The sequence below is a fragment of the Haliotis cracherodii genome, unplaced genomic scaffold (genome assembly GCF_022045235.1).
Source record: "Haliotis cracherodii isolate W230 unplaced genomic scaffold, xgHalCrac1.p SCAF_7, whole genome shotgun sequence".
Classification (NCBI taxonomy): Eukaryota; Metazoa; Mollusca; class Gastropoda; order Lepetellida; family Haliotidae; genus Haliotis; species Haliotis cracherodii.
The window spans coordinates 15,286,064-15,304,597 of NW_027266330.1; the positions used below are offsets into that span (position 1 = coordinate 15,286,064).

At 41.9% G+C, this 18,534-nt stretch overlaps 1 protein-coding gene across 2 annotated transcripts in view; it reads right to left on the bottom strand.

Moving 5' to 3' along the window:
* Positions 1-3,643: 3,643 nt before the first annotated feature.
* The window catches only part of LOC139448536 (uncharacterized), a 92,283-nt gene continuing 77,392 nt past the window's right edge, over positions 3,644-18,534 (bottom strand). For both annotated transcript variants that reach the window (XM_071230095.1, XM_071230096.1), the window contains 4 exons: positions 18,351-18,378; positions 15,788-15,934; positions 4,955-5,197; positions 3,644-3,971 (listed from right to left, as the gene is read on the bottom strand). In XM_071230095.1, coding sequence (XP_071086196.1) covers positions 3,946-3,971; positions 4,955-5,197; positions 15,788-15,934; positions 18,351-18,378 — 444 coding nt within the window. In that variant the 3' untranslated portion in view covers positions 3,644-3,945. The remainder of the gene's footprint in view (positions 3,972-4,954; positions 5,198-15,787; positions 15,935-18,350; positions 18,379-18,534) is intronic.

Sequence of the window (18,534 nt, forward strand, 5' to 3'; positions counted from 1 at the left end):
AACAAGAAACAAACAACAGTGCTCAGTGAGGCGTTGAACATTAACTTATTACAGCAGAAGCGTACGGAATAAGATTGTACAGAAACTGAGTTATTTCGTCTTTAATAATTCTCACTTCACTGTCCTTCGTAAATTTGATTTATTAAAGAAAATTAACTTGGAAACTGTGATTGATTTTCTACGCTAAAAGCGTATGTCAATAACTAATATTTGGCTGAACTAGCTTAATGTTTAATTTACTATGTTTACGACAGACTGTGTTTACGTCCTCCTGACGTACAGCACATATCCATGTTTATTACCAAATCCCCTCCCTTGCCATTTGTTCGTCGGATGTCAGAAACAATCTTCGGGAGTAGTGAAATGTCAAGATATTACTTTTATTGATTATAGCTTTGAAATAGTGTTTGATGACTGGACATAATTCATTTCGAAACCAGATTAATCCTCTTAGTAATAAAAAGTCCATTACTTCCTGGTTTTACGTCAGCAAGCGCATGTCAGGGGTTTAAGTTCTTTAGAGTTTTTAGAAGACTTTTTGCGAAGACTTTTGTGAATGTCTGTTGTACGTTTACCAACACGAACAGAAAGATAAAATAAATGTCTAAAAATGGTGTCTTCAAAACGCTGTTAACCTATTTCGAGATGCGCGCACTCTTAAATATAACGGCGGTCACGTGACTGATGATCCTCGCCCGGATTGTAACCACGTGATAAAAAAACAACGATGATGTTTATCGTCAGCAAGTTGGATATTTCCTGAAAAGTGGACTTGACATTTCTTTGTCATAACTGTAAGAAATATAATTCCTTATCGGGGGAATGACTTGTTTTCACTTTATAAGTATTGACACACATTAGCTATCTACGGTAAATAATGATCGCGATATTTCGTGATTCTAATTCAAGTGGCGAGGACTGTTGACAGTCCATTTCAACACATTCATGTTTTTTACTTAACAAAATAAACATATACTGATAAAAACGTCGAAAAGGCTGATTGTACAGGTTATCCGGAAGTATGTGTTTAAAATCTGACTATGATCAAGTCTTTCACTCAAGCTGATTTTCTTAAGCGATGTATATAAGGACAGTGAAATGTATGCTAAAATTTAGGAAATTCACGTTAGGTCATGTTGGGTCATCGCATTGTTTCGCTCATTTTTGCCCCTCCTGTGTACGCTACATAGCAGAAGTAAAAAAGACACACAAAAACACAAGTGTAAGAAAGAAAAAAAACAGGTAGTTGTCAACCATTTGAACTTATTTGATCAATTTCAAACCATGATTACAAAGTCAATTCGACATTTTCAGTGGTCCAGAAAGGGTCCTTTTCTTCCTCCTCCATTTGGCCCCCTGTTCTTGTGGAGAGAGCTTCGGCCCAGAGAGCGGAAGGTCCAGGGTACGATCCCCAAGCCGCTTGCTAACAAACGATGGTTAAAGATAGCTGCTACTTGTTGTTACAGAGCCTGTCGTGAAGGACTGGTCGGCTCGGAGTCAGTACACTGTGTCTGAGTGGGGTATATACGGTATGTTCAACAGCGGCATGGTATCTCAGGGGGCTAGCTTTATGAAACCGGCATTAGTCAGGGCTAGTGCACACGCACGCACGCACGCACGGACGGACGCACGCACGCACGCACAAACGTCGCTGTACAGAAGTACAGTAACCTGTTACGTGACGTTAAACCCCATTTCACCTCTCCTCGTCTTCATATCTTTAGCCATAGTGGAGACTTGGCATTTGCTATATTAAAAACAGTGCCGTGAAGCTGACGGGGTCAACAGGGTCAATGAGCGACCTAGCTGATTGTGTGTCATCGTACCCCAATGACGTGGATCTTTGCCATGTTTTCAGTCATTGGTTTGTCTAATATCGAGTTTTGACAAGCGTTTGAGATGAATCTGGAATATATTGAAGGACGGCGGTAGGAGACAACGTTCTATATGTGTCATGTTGTTCACGTGACCCCGCACCAGGAGTGTACACTGTCTGTTTTTGTTTGCTTGACTGCTGCTTGTGAGAAGGTAGTCATGTTTTCACATGATCGGTTGGTAAGGGTGAAACACATGTTGAATGCTCATTCTATCACCCACTGGCTCGTCTGTGCCTCAGGTGACTCTAGATGACGCTGTGATATATAATTCTTGTATCTCTCTCTCTCTCTCTCTCTCTCTCTCTCTCTCTCTCTCTCTCTCTCTCACACACACACACAAACACACACACACACACACACACACACAGCCAATCACTCACTAATCCTGTACATAGACTTTGTCGCTGTTCATCGTCTAGCAGGGACGGTCTGGTAGCCTAGTAGTTAAAGCGTTCGCTCTCTCTCTCTCTCTCTCTCTCTCTCTCTCTCTCTCTCTCTCTCTCACACACACACACACACACACACACACACACACACACAGCCAATCACTCACTAATTCTGTACATAGACTTTGTCGCTGTTCATCGTCTAGCAGGGACGGTCTGGTAGCCTAGTAGTTAAAGCGTTCGCTCTCTCTCTCTCTCTCTCTCTCTCTCTCTCTCTCTCTCTCTCTCTCTCTCTCTCTCTCTCTCTCTCTCACACACACACACACACACACAAACACACACACACACAGACACACACAGCCAATCACTCACTAATCCTGTACATAGACTTTGTCGCTGTTCATCGTCTAGCAGGGACGGTCTGGTAGCCTAGTAGTTAAAGCGTTCGCTCTCTCTCTCTCTCTCTCTCTCTCTCTCTCTCTCTCTCTCTCTCTCTCTCTCTCTCTCTCACACACACACACACACACACACACACACACACAGCCAATCACTCACTAATTCTGTACATAGACTTTGTCGCTGTTCATCGTCTAGCAGCCTAGTAGTTACAGCGTTCGCTCGTCACGCCGAAAACCCGGTTTAGATTCCCGACATGGGTACAATTTCTGGTGTCCCCCGCCAATGGATGGATGCACACTTTGTTGTATAGCGGGGATACAGATTTTATTGTATTTAGCTGTATTTGATGGATGTATGCTGGACGCACCTCGGATTTCACCCCCAGCCACATTGCGTAGTGGGATAGCCGAGAAGTTACAACGCTGACTCCTTAAGTCGAGCCTATGTGTTCGACTCCCCGCACACAACACACTCACGTGCTTTGTGAGTGAGCGAGTTTGGTTTTACTCAGTTTTCAGCAATATTCCAGCAATATCACGGCGGGGGACACCAGAAATGGGCTTAACAAATTGTACCCATGTCGGGAATCGAACCCGGGTTTTCGGTGTGACGAGCGAATGCTATAAAACACTAGGCTACCCGACCGCCCCACGTGCTATGTGAAGCCTATCTTTCATGGCTCCCGCCGTGTGTTTCTTTAATGTTTTGTTTTATTTAATGCGGCGTAAAACCATACTCACATACTCTCGTCGCAATATCCAACGCAACGATTTCCATCAAGTCTTCGGCTTTATTTGAAGGTTGCGTGCACATATCAAATATGACAAAACAACGAATGTTTACAAAGAGAATACGGGCGTTGAGAAGTTTTCATGAAGAAAAACAATAGAGCGGAAAAACGCCATTAAAAAACTAAGACGGAACAAATAACGTATATTATCTCACAAGTAATAATAATAATAATAATAATAATAATAATATTAATAATAATAATAATAGATAAAATCAATCAACCATCACAACCAGAGGACTGTGCGATCAGAGGTAGAGGATAAGAACATAATGTCCGTGACCTAAGGGAGATAATTTGTCATTGGAATGTGCTTTGTCTTATAATTTCTTTTGGTTGAATCCAGTACACAACTGGGAGGGCCACAGCCAGGAAACGGTTTCCATGACAACGGTTGACAAGTACACGGCACCACTACTGACGATGTGGTTAAATCGAGGTAGCGTTCTGACACCACGTGAACATGTTGTGTGACGTCACTTCCGTTACGTCATCACTGCCCATAGATGACTTTGTACTCTGAAAAGGAGAGGGAACACCACATCATAAACACTATGGACGAGTTGTACAGAAAAAAATCAATACAATCAATACATCGAAAAAAATGTAAAAGAAGCACTAATATTTTTGGACATTGTATAAGACAAAACATATCAGAGAATAAATAATTTGTAAATTAGTACATGGCATTTGATTATTTAATGAAGCAAATGTTTTGCGTTCATGTTTCCAGAAACAAAATGAGACCACGCCCACGAGCGGATTCCTGTTTCCTGATTGGCTGATAATGAATAAGGAGGGGCTTCTGTTGTCTTATTTCGCTAAATTTTATATCGGTGCTTTCGGCTTTTTGTTTGTTAATGATTCAATAAGCAGACTGACAAGTCATTATTGTTGACGTTTCAATTTATATGAATTGATTTCAAAACACGTTTGCGTATATTTTAATTTGTAGCAGGATCACTCGGGGTAAATAGGTTTCATGCCTCCCGATCCTGGTATAAAACCTGACGAGGGGCGCATTAAACGCCATGTTTTCGAATTTTTCTTACCGACATGCTTTATTATGTCATTATAAAAGAATAAAAACAAATTCAAAATTAATAGAAATATGGATATAGATATGCTATTACAACTACGTGAGGTGCATGATAATATATATTTATATATGAAAGTGACAGTATCGGTAGCTATCCGTATGGCTTCGATATAAATATTATTGACATGTAACTCACTGTCGCAGTTGTAGTTGTAACTACATAACTATGCAAAATAATATGTAAAGCGTCCCCAAATACTTGCATTAGTCCGTTCTATTCTGATTTCTGAAAAAGCGCGTTTGTTTACTAACAAGAGCAAAGTCCGGTCACGTGATATGCAAATTAGCTTGTGGCATTGGTGTTATGCTAAGACACCAACTGCGCCGGTGTGTGATTTTACACAAGACGGCGACTGGCCAATCAGATAGCGGGATTTTATACAGAGTTATGATAAATTCTCACCGTCCCAGTCTAGTTTATCATCTCCATTCTTGTCATTGCTGAGGTAGTACCCGGACACCTGGGCTGCGGCCTGCTCCTCAGGGGTGCCTATGTGACGGGCGATTGACATGAGTTCGTCACGGGTGACGAATTCGTCCCCGTTTGTGTTGTCCAGGTTGAACCATTCCCTTGCGTTCTCCACACTGTAGTCCGGCGTGATGACGTTCTTCACGTACTCGGGCACGAAGTCGATGACGCCGTCACCTGGAGAAGAAGTAGCAGTCGTTACCGTCAACATTGACAACGTCTTCATCAGTGAGTGAGTGAGTATGTAGGGGATCTCAGGGCATGTCACGTGGGAGGAATGCTTGACCTCAGTGAGTGAGTGAGTGAGTGAGTTAGGTCTAACGCCGCTGTCAACATATACCAGTTATATCACGGCGTGTCATGTGGGAGTAATGCTTGACCACAGCGAGTGAGTGAGTGAGTGAGTTAGGTCTAACGCCGCTGTCAACATATACCAGTTATATCACGGCGTGTCATGTGGGAGTAATGCTTGACCACAGTGAGTGAGTGAGTGAGTTAGGCCTAGGCGTGTGATGTGTTTGTTTGTTTGTTGTTAAACGCCACACGCAGCAATTTTCCATGTATGTGACGAAGAGCTATGTCAAGTCTGGACCAGACAATCCAGTGATTGTGATACGATGACATGCATCAACCAAGTCAGCGAGTCTGACCACTCGATCCAGTTGGTCGCCTCTTACGACAAGCATAGCCGCCTTTTACGGCAAGCATGGGTTGCTGAAGACTTATTCTACCAGGGTCTTCATGGGTCCCACCCCAAGTGATTCCTGAAGGTTCCGGTCGTAAAATACAATGGTCAGTTTAATGCTGATACAAAATACATCACGAGTACGTGAGGTTTGAAGATCTGCTAAATTAGTCACCGAATCAGGTCACACATAAACACGACTTCACAATGGGAGACACCTTTTCGGTGATAAATACTGGTAAATTGTCACCGAATTTAATCTTTGTTGCTTATTTTTGTGTGAAGAGTATACAATGGAATACAACGACAAAGCGAGGAAGCAACAATTACCACCGATAATCAATAGAGACATCAGTCGAAAGCTGATACAAAAACCATACTTTCATCTAAGCGAGTGACATTAACCGTTATCGACCTTGTCATTCTGTGTAAAACTTAAACATTATTAGTTGTGTGAGAACGCTATGCTAGTGTGACGTTTGCTCTTTGTGCCACTTTGTTTTCCTGAACGATTTGAACAATAACTTGTCATAAAGTGTTAATGTGGCCAAAAAAGTGAAAGTTCAAACAGATGTACATGCTCATTAAATCAACCAAATATGTGATAAGGTAAAGGTGTCAACATGAAAAGCTTCAAATACATCATGACAAGGATCGTGTTAAGAATTGATACGACGTCATATCTGAAAATATTACCATCCTTTGAAGTAGCGGCAAAGCTTATTTGAATATAATTTGACAACAAAAGTATTGATAATATCTCTTAATTTGGTTAATGTTTCAAAGTTTGAAACCAAACACACACCTAATCCGATTTACACCTCCACACGCCTAACGCCCTTGAATAATGATGTCCATGCTTAAAACACGCACAACGTGGCTATGGAAAAACACAGAGATATAGACAGAATTTTGATCATCATAAACAGAACTTAGACAGAACCATGATGATTTACAGACAGAACCTTGATCATTTACAGACAGAACCTTGGTCATTTACAGACAGCACCTAGATCCTTTACAGACAGAACCTTAGTCATTTACAGACAACACCTAAATCATTTACAGACAGAACCTTGGTCTTTTACAGACAGAACCTTGGTCATTTACAGACAACACCTAGATCCTTTACAGACAGAACCTTGGTCATTTACAGGCAACACCTAAATCCTTTACAGACAGAACCTTGGTCATTTACAGACAGAACCTGGGTCTTTTACAGGCAGAACCTTGATAATGTATAGAAAGATCCTTGTAATTCGCTTAATTCGAAAAACAAGGCAGCAGCTTTGGAAGACAAGTTATTCTGTGTTTTACAGAAATATTAGGTATAGGCTGTGATTTGAAGACAAAAGCAAATGGGAAACAGTTTGAACAATTATATATTATATAAGGCTCACTCCTGACACCGGCTTTTGCAGCGTCATGCGATAGCCACGTGCACGAACCTAGTTCCTCTATGGATGCCAGACAGTTCTGACCGAGATTCTATTGGACTGCCCGAGACGCGTCGAATGGGCTATACCCTTGTTTTGATTGTAAGTCAATGTTAATGATCGTCCTAGCGCTAAGATCGCTTTGTGGGACGGGAAGCTGCTCTTACCAACGTGACGTCTTGCCAGTACATGACGTCATCCATTGATCATGACAGTGCTTACAGGTCAATTAAATAATTAATCTACTTAGATGTCGGAATAAAGGATTACTTGTCCCCTGAGGTATTGTAGAAATTCCGTCACAAAGGTTTAAATTTAAATTGACAGATAATCCATATATTCTTTGTAACCTTTTGGGTTTTTCTTTGATTTTGTAGCAGAAAAGGACCTGGGTCTTTTACAGGCAGAAACTTGATCTTTTATAGACAGAACCTGGATCTTTTACAGACAGAAACTTGGTCAATTACAGACAGAAACTGGATCTTTTACAGACAGAACCTTGGTCAATTACAGACAGAACCTTGATCTTTTACAGACAGAACCTGGATCTTTTACAGACAGAACCTTGGTCATTTACAGACAGAACCTTGATATTTTACAGACAGAACCTGGATCTTTTACAGACAGAACCTGGATCTTTTACTGATAATTCGGACAGATAATCCATATATTCTTCGTAACACTTTGGGTTTTTCTCTAATTTCGTAGCTGAAAAGCACAGCCCCTTTGTTATAAGACGCCGTGCCTGAAATTACGTTTTACATTATGACGTATTGTATCGTCATCGAGGGTTGTTGGAGGCGCGTGTGCCCAGTCGTAGAAATTAGGGATGCGCATTTTCTCCAAGAGCGTATTATATTCACTAGAAAGTCGAGGTCACAAGAAGCTCCGTCGTTTAAGGCGGTGCAACTCGCGTCCCTTAGTTGTGCCAGAATCTTATACTCGTAAAATCAAATGTCCGTTCATCCTGATTATGTTTAAAACAATTCTTAGCACCATACCCGTGTTCGTGGGTCACCTGAGAGGTATACGTCAAAGACATGCATCACTTCGGGCTTTCCACCCACATTAAACTGACACATCCCAAATAATGCCAGGCGGCGTTATCCAAACTCACTTACTCACTCCCACGGAGAGCGGAAGGTCCGGGGTTCGATCCCCGACCGCGTCATACCAAAAGACGGTACTTGTTGTTACCCTGTCTGGCGCTCGGCATTAAGGGGCTAAAGCAAGGACTGGTCGGCTCGGAGTCGGTATACTGTGTCTGAGTGGGGCATTCATGTTAAACTGCGGCATGGTATCTCAGTGAGCTAGCACTATAAATCGGCATCAGTCCGGACTAGTACAAGCAGCCACACAAACACACACACGTACATGCACGTCGCTATATGCAATAAGTGCAATAATCTTGGACGCGACGTTAAACCCCATTTCACCTCACCTTACTCACTCCCTTTTCAGTTTATATCAGTACACAACTTTAAAATATATTAAGTCCTACGTTTATGGTCATGTCATGTCAATTAGTCTAGCCACTGGTAATACAAGGGCTGGAATTTGAGAATTCGCCCAGATCCATGGATCTGACTGTGACCCAAGGGAACATTTCACTGTTACATAATACGACTCGAGAATCCGGAAAACTTGTTCATCAGAACGATTTCACTGAGAACAGCACCATCCGGAAGAATGATGTTTCACTGCAAACACATTAATTGCCGTTGGTGTGACGTTAAACAAATGCCCGCAGAGGGATGCAGCTTCAAGAGTATGTCTGCTTTGAAAAGTGCTGTTGATGGATTTGGTGACAAGTGTCTCAATATCCCTTTGTGCCTATTAGAACTGCGCCATTACACAGCAAGACCAACACGGTTGTGTCTAATGATTTGGTGGTGTTGTGACACTCCAACAGGGACTCGTCTACAGAGATTCACGGGAGCAATAGACAAGGGGAACACCCTCCCAGCAATCTATTTAATCAAATCCGAGAGTTATCTAAGCGACTGGTTCTGTCAGAAATAATTCTCTATTGATGGACCGGTTGGTGGTATTTACTGAGTTGCACTTGAGAACCACTCCGCTGAATATTGCTTCCTTCGGTCTGGTCGACTCCTTGTCCTTCTCAAGAGGAAAGGATTTTATTACGTTTATTGCTTCCGGGAAATGTTGTGAATTGACATTATTGAAGTGTTGTAATATCATTAAGATTCTCATCATTTCTTTATATTTCCCACGTATTCCAATCTTCCGAAAATTTCTAAACAATTTTCAAGTAATATGTTTCATATCAAGTAAATGTACCAAATTGTACTGAAAGTCGAAACTAGGTCGATATTTCTTAAGAGACGCAAAACCAATATAGTGTAAATATTATAACCGTTTTTTACACACAAGGAATGGAGAGATTTCATTCGGTAAGACATGGATCAGCACATATTATGTTTAACCAGTCGAACACATTTATTTGCCTGAAAGGGACTTGTCCGAAATGAAAGACCCCTCTGTTCTTGTGAGCAACGTGTGCAACCTGCACCGTATACATTCAACGTCATTGAAGGAGTAAGGTATTTACAAAGCTCTTAGCATTATCCCAGTGATATCTCTTGAGAAAAGAACCCGCTTCGTATAATGTCCACCTGTGGGGACTTCAACCATGGTTTGCTTCTGTGAAAAGAGCGAACGATAGAAACACCAGAGTCCCCACCGACCCTTATCACTGATGAAATACTGCAGACTGACGAGACACTGCAGACAGACGAAACACTGCAGACTGACGAAACACCGCAGACTGACGAAACACCGCAGACTGACGAAACACCGCAGACTGACGAAACACTGCAGACTGACGAATCACTGCAGACTGACGAAACACTGCAGACTGACGGAAAACCGCAGACTGACGAAACACTGCAGGCTGACGAAACACTGCAGACTGACATAAAACATAACACAATATCAGCGAACCTCCTTCACATACTCAGCAATGTCAGGTGGGAGTCAGTGGCAAGCTCAGTCGCATTGCCACACATTGTATTCACCAATATAACTGCCCCACATTGTATACACCAATATAACAGCTACAGATTGTACACACCAACATAACTGCCACACATTGTATACACCAATATAACTGCCCCACATTGTATACACCTATATAACTGCCCCACATTGTATACACCAATATAACTGCCACACATTGTATTCACCAATATAACTGCCCCACATTGTATACACCAATATAACAGCTACAGATTGTACACACCAACATAACTGCCCCACATTGTATACACCAATATAACTACCCCACATTGTATACACCAATATAACTGCCCCATATTGTATACACCAACATAACTGCCACACAATGTATACACCAATATAACTGCCCCACATTGTATACACCAATATAACTGCCCCACATTGTATTCACCAATATAACTGCCACACATTGTATACACCAATATAACTGCCACACATTGTATTCACCAATATAACTGCCACACAGTCTATTCACCAATATAACTGCCACACATTGTATACACCAATATAACTGCCACACATTGTATACACCAATATAACTGCCACACATTGTATACACCAATATAACTGCCCCACATTGTATACACCAATATAACTGCCCCACATTGTATACACCAATATAACTGCCACACATTGTATACACCAATATAACTGCCACACATTGTATACACCAATATAACTGCAACACATTATGTACACTAACATAACTGCCACACTTTGTATACACCAATATAACTGCCCCACATTTTATACACCAATATAACTGCCACACATTGTATACACCAATATAACTGCCACACATTGTATACACCAATATAACTGCCCACATTGTATACACCAATATAACTGCCACACATTGTATACACCAATATAACTGCCCCACATTGTATACACCAATATAACTGCCCACATTGTATACACCAATATAACTGCCACACATTGTATACACCAATATAACTGCCACACATTGTATACACCAATATAACTGCCACACATTGTATACACCAATATAACTGCCACACATTGTATTCACCAATATAACTGCCACACATTGTATACACCAATATAACTGCCACACATTGTATACACCAATATAACTGCCACACATTGTATACACCAATGTAACTGCCCCATATTGTATACACCAATATAACTGCCCACATTGTATACACCAATATAACTGCCACACATTTTATACATCAATATAACTGCCACACATTGTATTCACCAATATAACTGACACATATTGTATTCACCAATATAATTGTCACACATTGTATTCACCAATATAACTGCCACACATTGTATTCACCAATATAACTGCCACACATTGTATTCACCAATATAACTGCCACACATTGTATTCACCAATATAACTGCCCCACATTGTATACACCAATATAACTGCCACACATTGTATACACCAATATAACTGCCCCACATTGTATTCACCAATATAACTGCCCCATATTGTATACACCGATATAACAGCCCACATTGTATACACCAATATAACTGCCACACATTGTATACACCGATATAACAGCCCCACATTGTATACACCAACATAACTGTCTCACATTTACGCTAAAGTATTGAGTACGGATAGCCGTAGAGCTTATTTTTAGGAACGGGGCCTTATTTGAAACATGTCACAGTTGCAGGAAAACATGTTGAAACTCGCAAAAAGAAACAAGGAAAGGTAATGTCGCCAGGAAATGCCAGTAAATCTGGATACTGTTGAAATGAAAATAATTTGTTAAAAACGTTTACAGAAAATGACAAGCATCACGCCAATGCGGTTTCCACCTTAAAAACACACAGCTAAAAACTCGCAAATGTTTCTCAAGTTTGACGACGCCTCAACAGTAATGAGACATCCCCAACCCTAATCTCAGAACCATTAACAGACATTTTAGGCGTGTACTGAACGGTTAGTCTTGTGTGTTTCATCATAAAAACAACCATGGGCCCATTAAGTCTCCCCAGCTGTTCCCCGTTCAGTCATCAAACAGGATGAAATGTGTATGCACTTTGATCTGACGGTTTACCATTTCTAAACTGCCAATCATTCAGACTCCAGGACTAAACAAATCAATACCATGATCTGAAATGGACACCAACAGGCTACGTGAATGAGCTCCTATAAACGTATCACATAGTACTTTGTTTTTAAACGTGATGGAGATTTAAAAAGCACTTCCCTTGCTTTTGAAACTCAACACTCATCCCCGTTGATGAGGATTGCCTGCTTTTACGACGGTGGCCAAAACCTTGTTAAAAGTAAAATGGATCCAGAGGCAAATGTTTGGGAACAGATGCGGATGAATTGTCTATTTACAGCAGAGTATATCCCTTCTTTGTCTATCCTTCCTTGGTGACGACAACTAATCCTTCTGTAGTGCACAGTGAGAGGTTTTTTATGTCCTTTCAATAGTAATGTCGATGGAGAAACTTCAACGGTTGTACAGACGCTCTCATCCCTTCCACAGGAGACGCAATTCTCTTGCCAGTCAAAGAAACACTAAAGACGGAACTTCCATTCAAGACATTTCATCTTAATTCGAAAAGAGTCTGGTCTTGGTTATCTTTGATATCAAATAACGATGACACCAGGTTTTCGCGGAACGGTCAGCCTCCTGTATCGGACATCATTTTGGTGACTGATGCGTCACATTTGGAAACAAAATTTAACATACAAATGCAAGATGAATGCTAATAACCAGTGAAGCAAATTTGCAGATTTGGTAATCATTATTGTGCAAATAGATCATGAAATGAGTTATAGCGTTGCATTTACTCTTCGTGTTACCGATTACATGTAAACTTTCAAATGTATGTTTGGTCTATAGGTAGAACGTCTGGTCGGAGAAAAGAAAGTCATGGTTTCGATTCCCGGCCGCGTCATAAGACGTTAAGAGATGGTACTTGTTGTTTCCCTGTATGGCACTCGGCATGAAGTCATAAAATAAGGACTGGTCGGCTCGGACTTTGTCTGATTGGGGTATCCATGTTAAACTATGGTATGGTATCACACACACACACGCACACGCACGCACGCACGCACACACACACACTCAAAATTTGGAAATGTACTCCACATGTCAATCATAAAACTTTTTGAAAGCTTTGCTGAAGCCTTGAATGTTGGAGGTGATGAAACAACTTCTGAGCAAGAGTCGTATGACGCTCTTTGAAATCTCCGTAGAAAGAGCATACTCAATTGTATCTAGAAAATTGTGAAATGCAGACACCAAAGGCTGAAGATGCTGGAATGGTGCTCGACATGAAGGGAAAATTGATTATTGAAATGCTGAAGTCATCCCTCTTGTCATACAGTCTTGTGCAAAGTCTTCCATCAAATCCATTACCATCATTTTAGTAATACATTATATGTCGTAGAACACAGTACATGTATGTCCAGTGGGATATCGACCAATCACTTCTTTGAACATCACTCATCAATCGAATATTGTCTGGATTTTACCAGATTAAAAGAGTTCTGTTAGAAATATATTATTTTCAAAGCAAAAAAATCTATTCGAAAGTTGGGTTAAATCGTTTCCGAAAAATCTAGCATGGGTATGTAACACACCAAAAGGTCAATCTGTTGATAGAAAACGTTAAAGAGGGCATTCTAAAGGTACTTTGTACAGACCGTCTAGAAGTAAGCTTTGAAATGACGTCAGACTCGTACTTTAATCGCCAATACACATCTTTCTCAGAAAACAGTGTTCCTCCGCGTAATGGTAATTGAAACAAATCCACACGAGGACTTAAAGGGATGTTTCAATACGAAGACTTGTAATACCATGATGTATTTGTCTGCAAGCTACTTAGGAGACTAATGGGAGGTATAAGAGTGCATACATCAGCGAATACACTGCTGTGGGCACGGCGGTACTAGAGGTATTAAACATCGAGTATCGGGTATCAATTACTCCAACGTCTGACTGTATGGTCCAGGACATCATAAATGTCACATTCAATTTTCTCTTTGAGCGTTGAAGAGTACTATATTCATTGTCTGTTAAATTACCGTCTTAAGTTCTGCCACTGTAATACAGTAATTACGATCGCTTCTTCTGTGGTCACCCACGCAATGGGAACCTTCCACTGTTGATGTGGAACTTTTTAATACATGAATAGGCTTAATGGATACCCTATGCCTTATAAATATATCTATGTCAATTCCTTTTGGAGTGGGGGTACGGGTGGCCCAGTCGTCTAAGGCGCCACGATTCGCTGAGCAGAGTTGAGTCCCTTGGGCACGCCAGAAACCTATGGTTGTTGGTTCGAATCCCGGTTCGCCCCGATTATGTTTCTAGATTTGTCAGCCCCATACCCGTGCTCGTGGGTTTCACTGAAGTGGTAAACGTCTGAGACCTGCATCACTTCGGGCTTTCCTCCCACATTAAGCTGACACACCGGATATAACTGGAATACTGTTAAAAGCGGCGTTAAACCCAATTCACTGACTCACTCCTTTCTGTGTTCTGAAATGGCATATCTGGCAATAGGTTCTGGACAAGTGGAATAGTCTTAGATGCAAGTCAAGAATTCTCCTATTTATTTAGAAATCTCAGGAGCCGCTGGTCATCGGTTCAAAGTTTTGCGACCATTGGTTTGTAAGGACTATATCCGTGTTTGTGGGTTTCATCCAACCAACACCCCCACTTCCTGTCCAACCAACACCTCCACTTCCTGTCTAACCAACACCCCCACTTCCTGTCCAACCAACACCCTCACTGCCTGTCCAACCAACACCCTCACTTCCTGTCCAACTAACACCCCCACTTCCTGTCCAACCAACACCCTCACTTCCTATCTAACCAACACCCTCACTTCCTGTCCAACCAACACCCCCACTTCCTGTCCAACCAACACCCTCACTTCCTGTCCAATCAACACCCTCACTTCCTGTCCAACCAACACCCTCACTTCCTGTCCAACCAACACCCTCACTTCCTGTCCAACCAACACCCCCACTTCCTGTCCAACCAACACCCCCACTTCCTGTCCAACCAACACCCTCACTTCCTGTCCAACCAACACCCCCACTTCCTATCTAACCAACACCCCTACTTCCTGTCCAACCAACACCCTCACTTCCTGTCCAACCAACACCCCCACTTCCTGTCCAACCAACACCCTCACTGCCTGTCCAACCAACACCCTCACTTCCTGTCCAACCAACACCCTCACTTCCTGTCCAACCAACACCCTCACTTCCTGTCTAACCAACACCCCCACTTCCTGTCTAACCAACACCCCCACTTCCTGTCCAACCAACACCCTCACTGCCTGTCCAACCAACACCCTCACTTCCTGTCCAACCAACACCCTCACTTCCTGTCCAACCAACACCCCCAGTTCCTATCTAACCAACACCCCCACTTCCTATCTAACCAACACCATCACTTCCTATCTAACCAACACCCCCAGTTCTCATCTAACCAAAACCCCATCCTCGTATTCAGCCAACAATCCTAGTGTCCCTCCAACCAACACCTCCACTTTCTATCCAACCAACACTCCCACATCCCTTCCAACCAACACTCCCACATCCCATCCACTCGCACCGCACCCCACCACATCTCGACCTACCGTTCTCGTCTCTCCTAGCGATAAAGCCTGCAACGGCTGCATCTCTAACGTTAGGGTTGTAGTCCTGTAGGTGACGTCGCATCTCCTCAAATGTTGCCCTGCCGTCGTTGTTCCTGTCAATCTGAGTGGCAAACCTATCCTTCAGCACTGAAATGTCGAGAAAGCGTGCATGCTTTAAACGAAATTATGTTCTATATATTTTACACACTTAACAAATGACGTAAATTTTAATATGTAATCCAGTGATTGGTATAATGAGCATCGATCCATGCAATTGGGATACGATGACATACATCAATCAAGTCAGCGAGCCTGACCACTCGATCCCGTTAGTCGCCTATTACGACAAGCATATTCACCTTTTACACCAAGCACGGGTTGCTGAAGACCTTTTTTACCCCGGATCTTCAAGGGTTAACTAATTCAAGTGATTAAACTAATTTTGTTTTGTGTGTGTTATGATAGACGATGTAATATAATACATTGAAATATGGTGAAATGATGATGTTATTGCATAAGGTGAAATAAGTAAGTTATTAAAGAAAGATGGTGATAATTATGATTTTATCACTTAATGAATACACGGGTTGAGTCCCTTCCGGGATTCGAACCGGTGCTGGCGATTAGGTTCTTCACTCTGGCAGTGCAAGGTTCGAATCCCGGACGGGACTCAACCAAAAAAGAACGACACTCTGTACTTTACTGAGAAAGTGTAATGCCAAATATATAACATCTGTTACTTTATTGCTTAATGTTAGATTTCAAGTTATCAATGAAATATGATGGTGATATTATGGAATTGATGTTATTGTTTCATGTTTGTTAAAAAAGGATGTTTAGTTAAGATGTTAAGTAAATTATTGATTTAAGTTAATAGTGTTAAATATTTATACGGCCGGTTGAAAATAACTGCTTAAACATTTGAAAGAGTTACTTCCCATATCAAGACCTACTTCAATTTTTTTTTCTGAAAGGACTAGGTGGGATAGCGGCCCCTTTTGGCCGAAAATACAAGCATATAATTTTAGGATTAAGCAAAACTATTAGAAATTGTTATTAAAGTTATCATTTGAATGTGTTCCTATCAATGACATCTAGACTTTGTTCATTTCAATACGCCTCTGTGGCCTCGTGGAAGAGCGCCCGCCCGGAGAGACGGTAGACTGTGTCTTATTGTAATAGAGAGTAGACTGCGTCCTATTGTACTAGACAGTAGTCTGTGTCTTGTTGTACTAGACAGTAGACTGTGTCTTGTTGTACTAGACAGTAGACTGTGTCTTATTGTACTAGACAGTAGACTGTGTCTTATTGTACTAGAGAGTAGTCTGTGTCTTGTTGTACTAGACAGTAGACTGTGTCTTATTGTACTAGACAGTAGACTGTGTCTTATTGTACTAGAGAGTAGTCTGTGTCTTGTTGTACTAGACAGTAGTCTGTGTCTTATTGTACTAGACAGTAGACTGTGTCTTATTGTACTAGACAGTAGACTGTGTCTTGTACCAGTGCAGGCTTAAACAGAACACTGCAATGCTGTACACGGTGACCGGTCGGCCAGCTTTTCGAGGAGAGTGTAAGCGGGCACCGTTGAACACGTATCCATGTCGATAATGTCTGACTGATAATACTTATGACCCATGATGAATATTCATTCCGAGGAAATGGGTTGCAGAAGCTATCCTTCGTGTGGGCGGATTGTTTGTTTGGGTTAGCGAGTGTGTGTACCCTCTGTCTGAACATAGTGACTCCTCCGTGAACGCTCTGTATTTCGTTACTCGCTGTTGTGAGAGCCTATTATTACGCTTTCTGTCATCCGGACGATTTCAGTGTTTGACTCGCTTAATGTGTAGATTAGAATGAAAATGAGATTCTCAATTCTAACCTATGCTCGAAACCTTGCGCAACAAACACTGCGACCTGTATAAGTGTGACAATCACTTATACACTTATCCCTATAAAGGTTAAAAAAATAAGTTTTACAAACTCAACACAAAGAGTATGTGAGAGTGAGAGAGAGAGAGAGAGAGAGAGAGAGAGAGAGAGGGAGAGAAAGAGAAGAGTGTGAGAGAGATGCGGGAGAGAGGAGATATAATGAGAGGGGGAGAGAGAGGGAAATATAGATGTAAATGATGTGTCGTTGGATGTTAGCGAGAGAAGAGGGTATGCATGAGAGTGAGAGAGAGAGCGAGAGAGAGAGTGAGAGAGAGAGAGGCGTGTGTGTGTGAGAGAGAGAGAGTGAGAGAGTGTGAGAGAGAGAGTGAAAGACAGAGAGAGAAAGAGGTGTGTGTGTATGTGAGAGAGAGAGAGTGAGAGAGAGAGAGAGAGAGAGAGAGACAGACAGAGAGAGAGAGACAGAGAGAGAGAGAGGCGTGTGTGTGAGTGTACGTGCCTCTGCATCTGGTGCGCGCGTGTGGGCGTGCGGGCGTGTACGTGTGCGTGCGTGCGTCCGTGTCTGTGTGCGTGTGCGTGTGCGTGCGTGTGTGCGTGCGCGCGCACGTGTGTGTGTGTGCGATATATGTATTTATGTTGTAGTGTAGGCTGGGAGAGTAAGGCAGGCACAACTTACCTGTCAGATATTCTACTGAGACGCAGGGCTGCAATAGAGAAGACACAAGAGTAAATAATCACAATCAAGGGTCCGATTATAGCGTTAGGTTTTCTAAAGATACTCGATCGCAGTTATAAACATTACAAAACCAAATACAATGCAAGTGTCTTTTCGCATGTATGTCCAACGTCAATTTATAAGA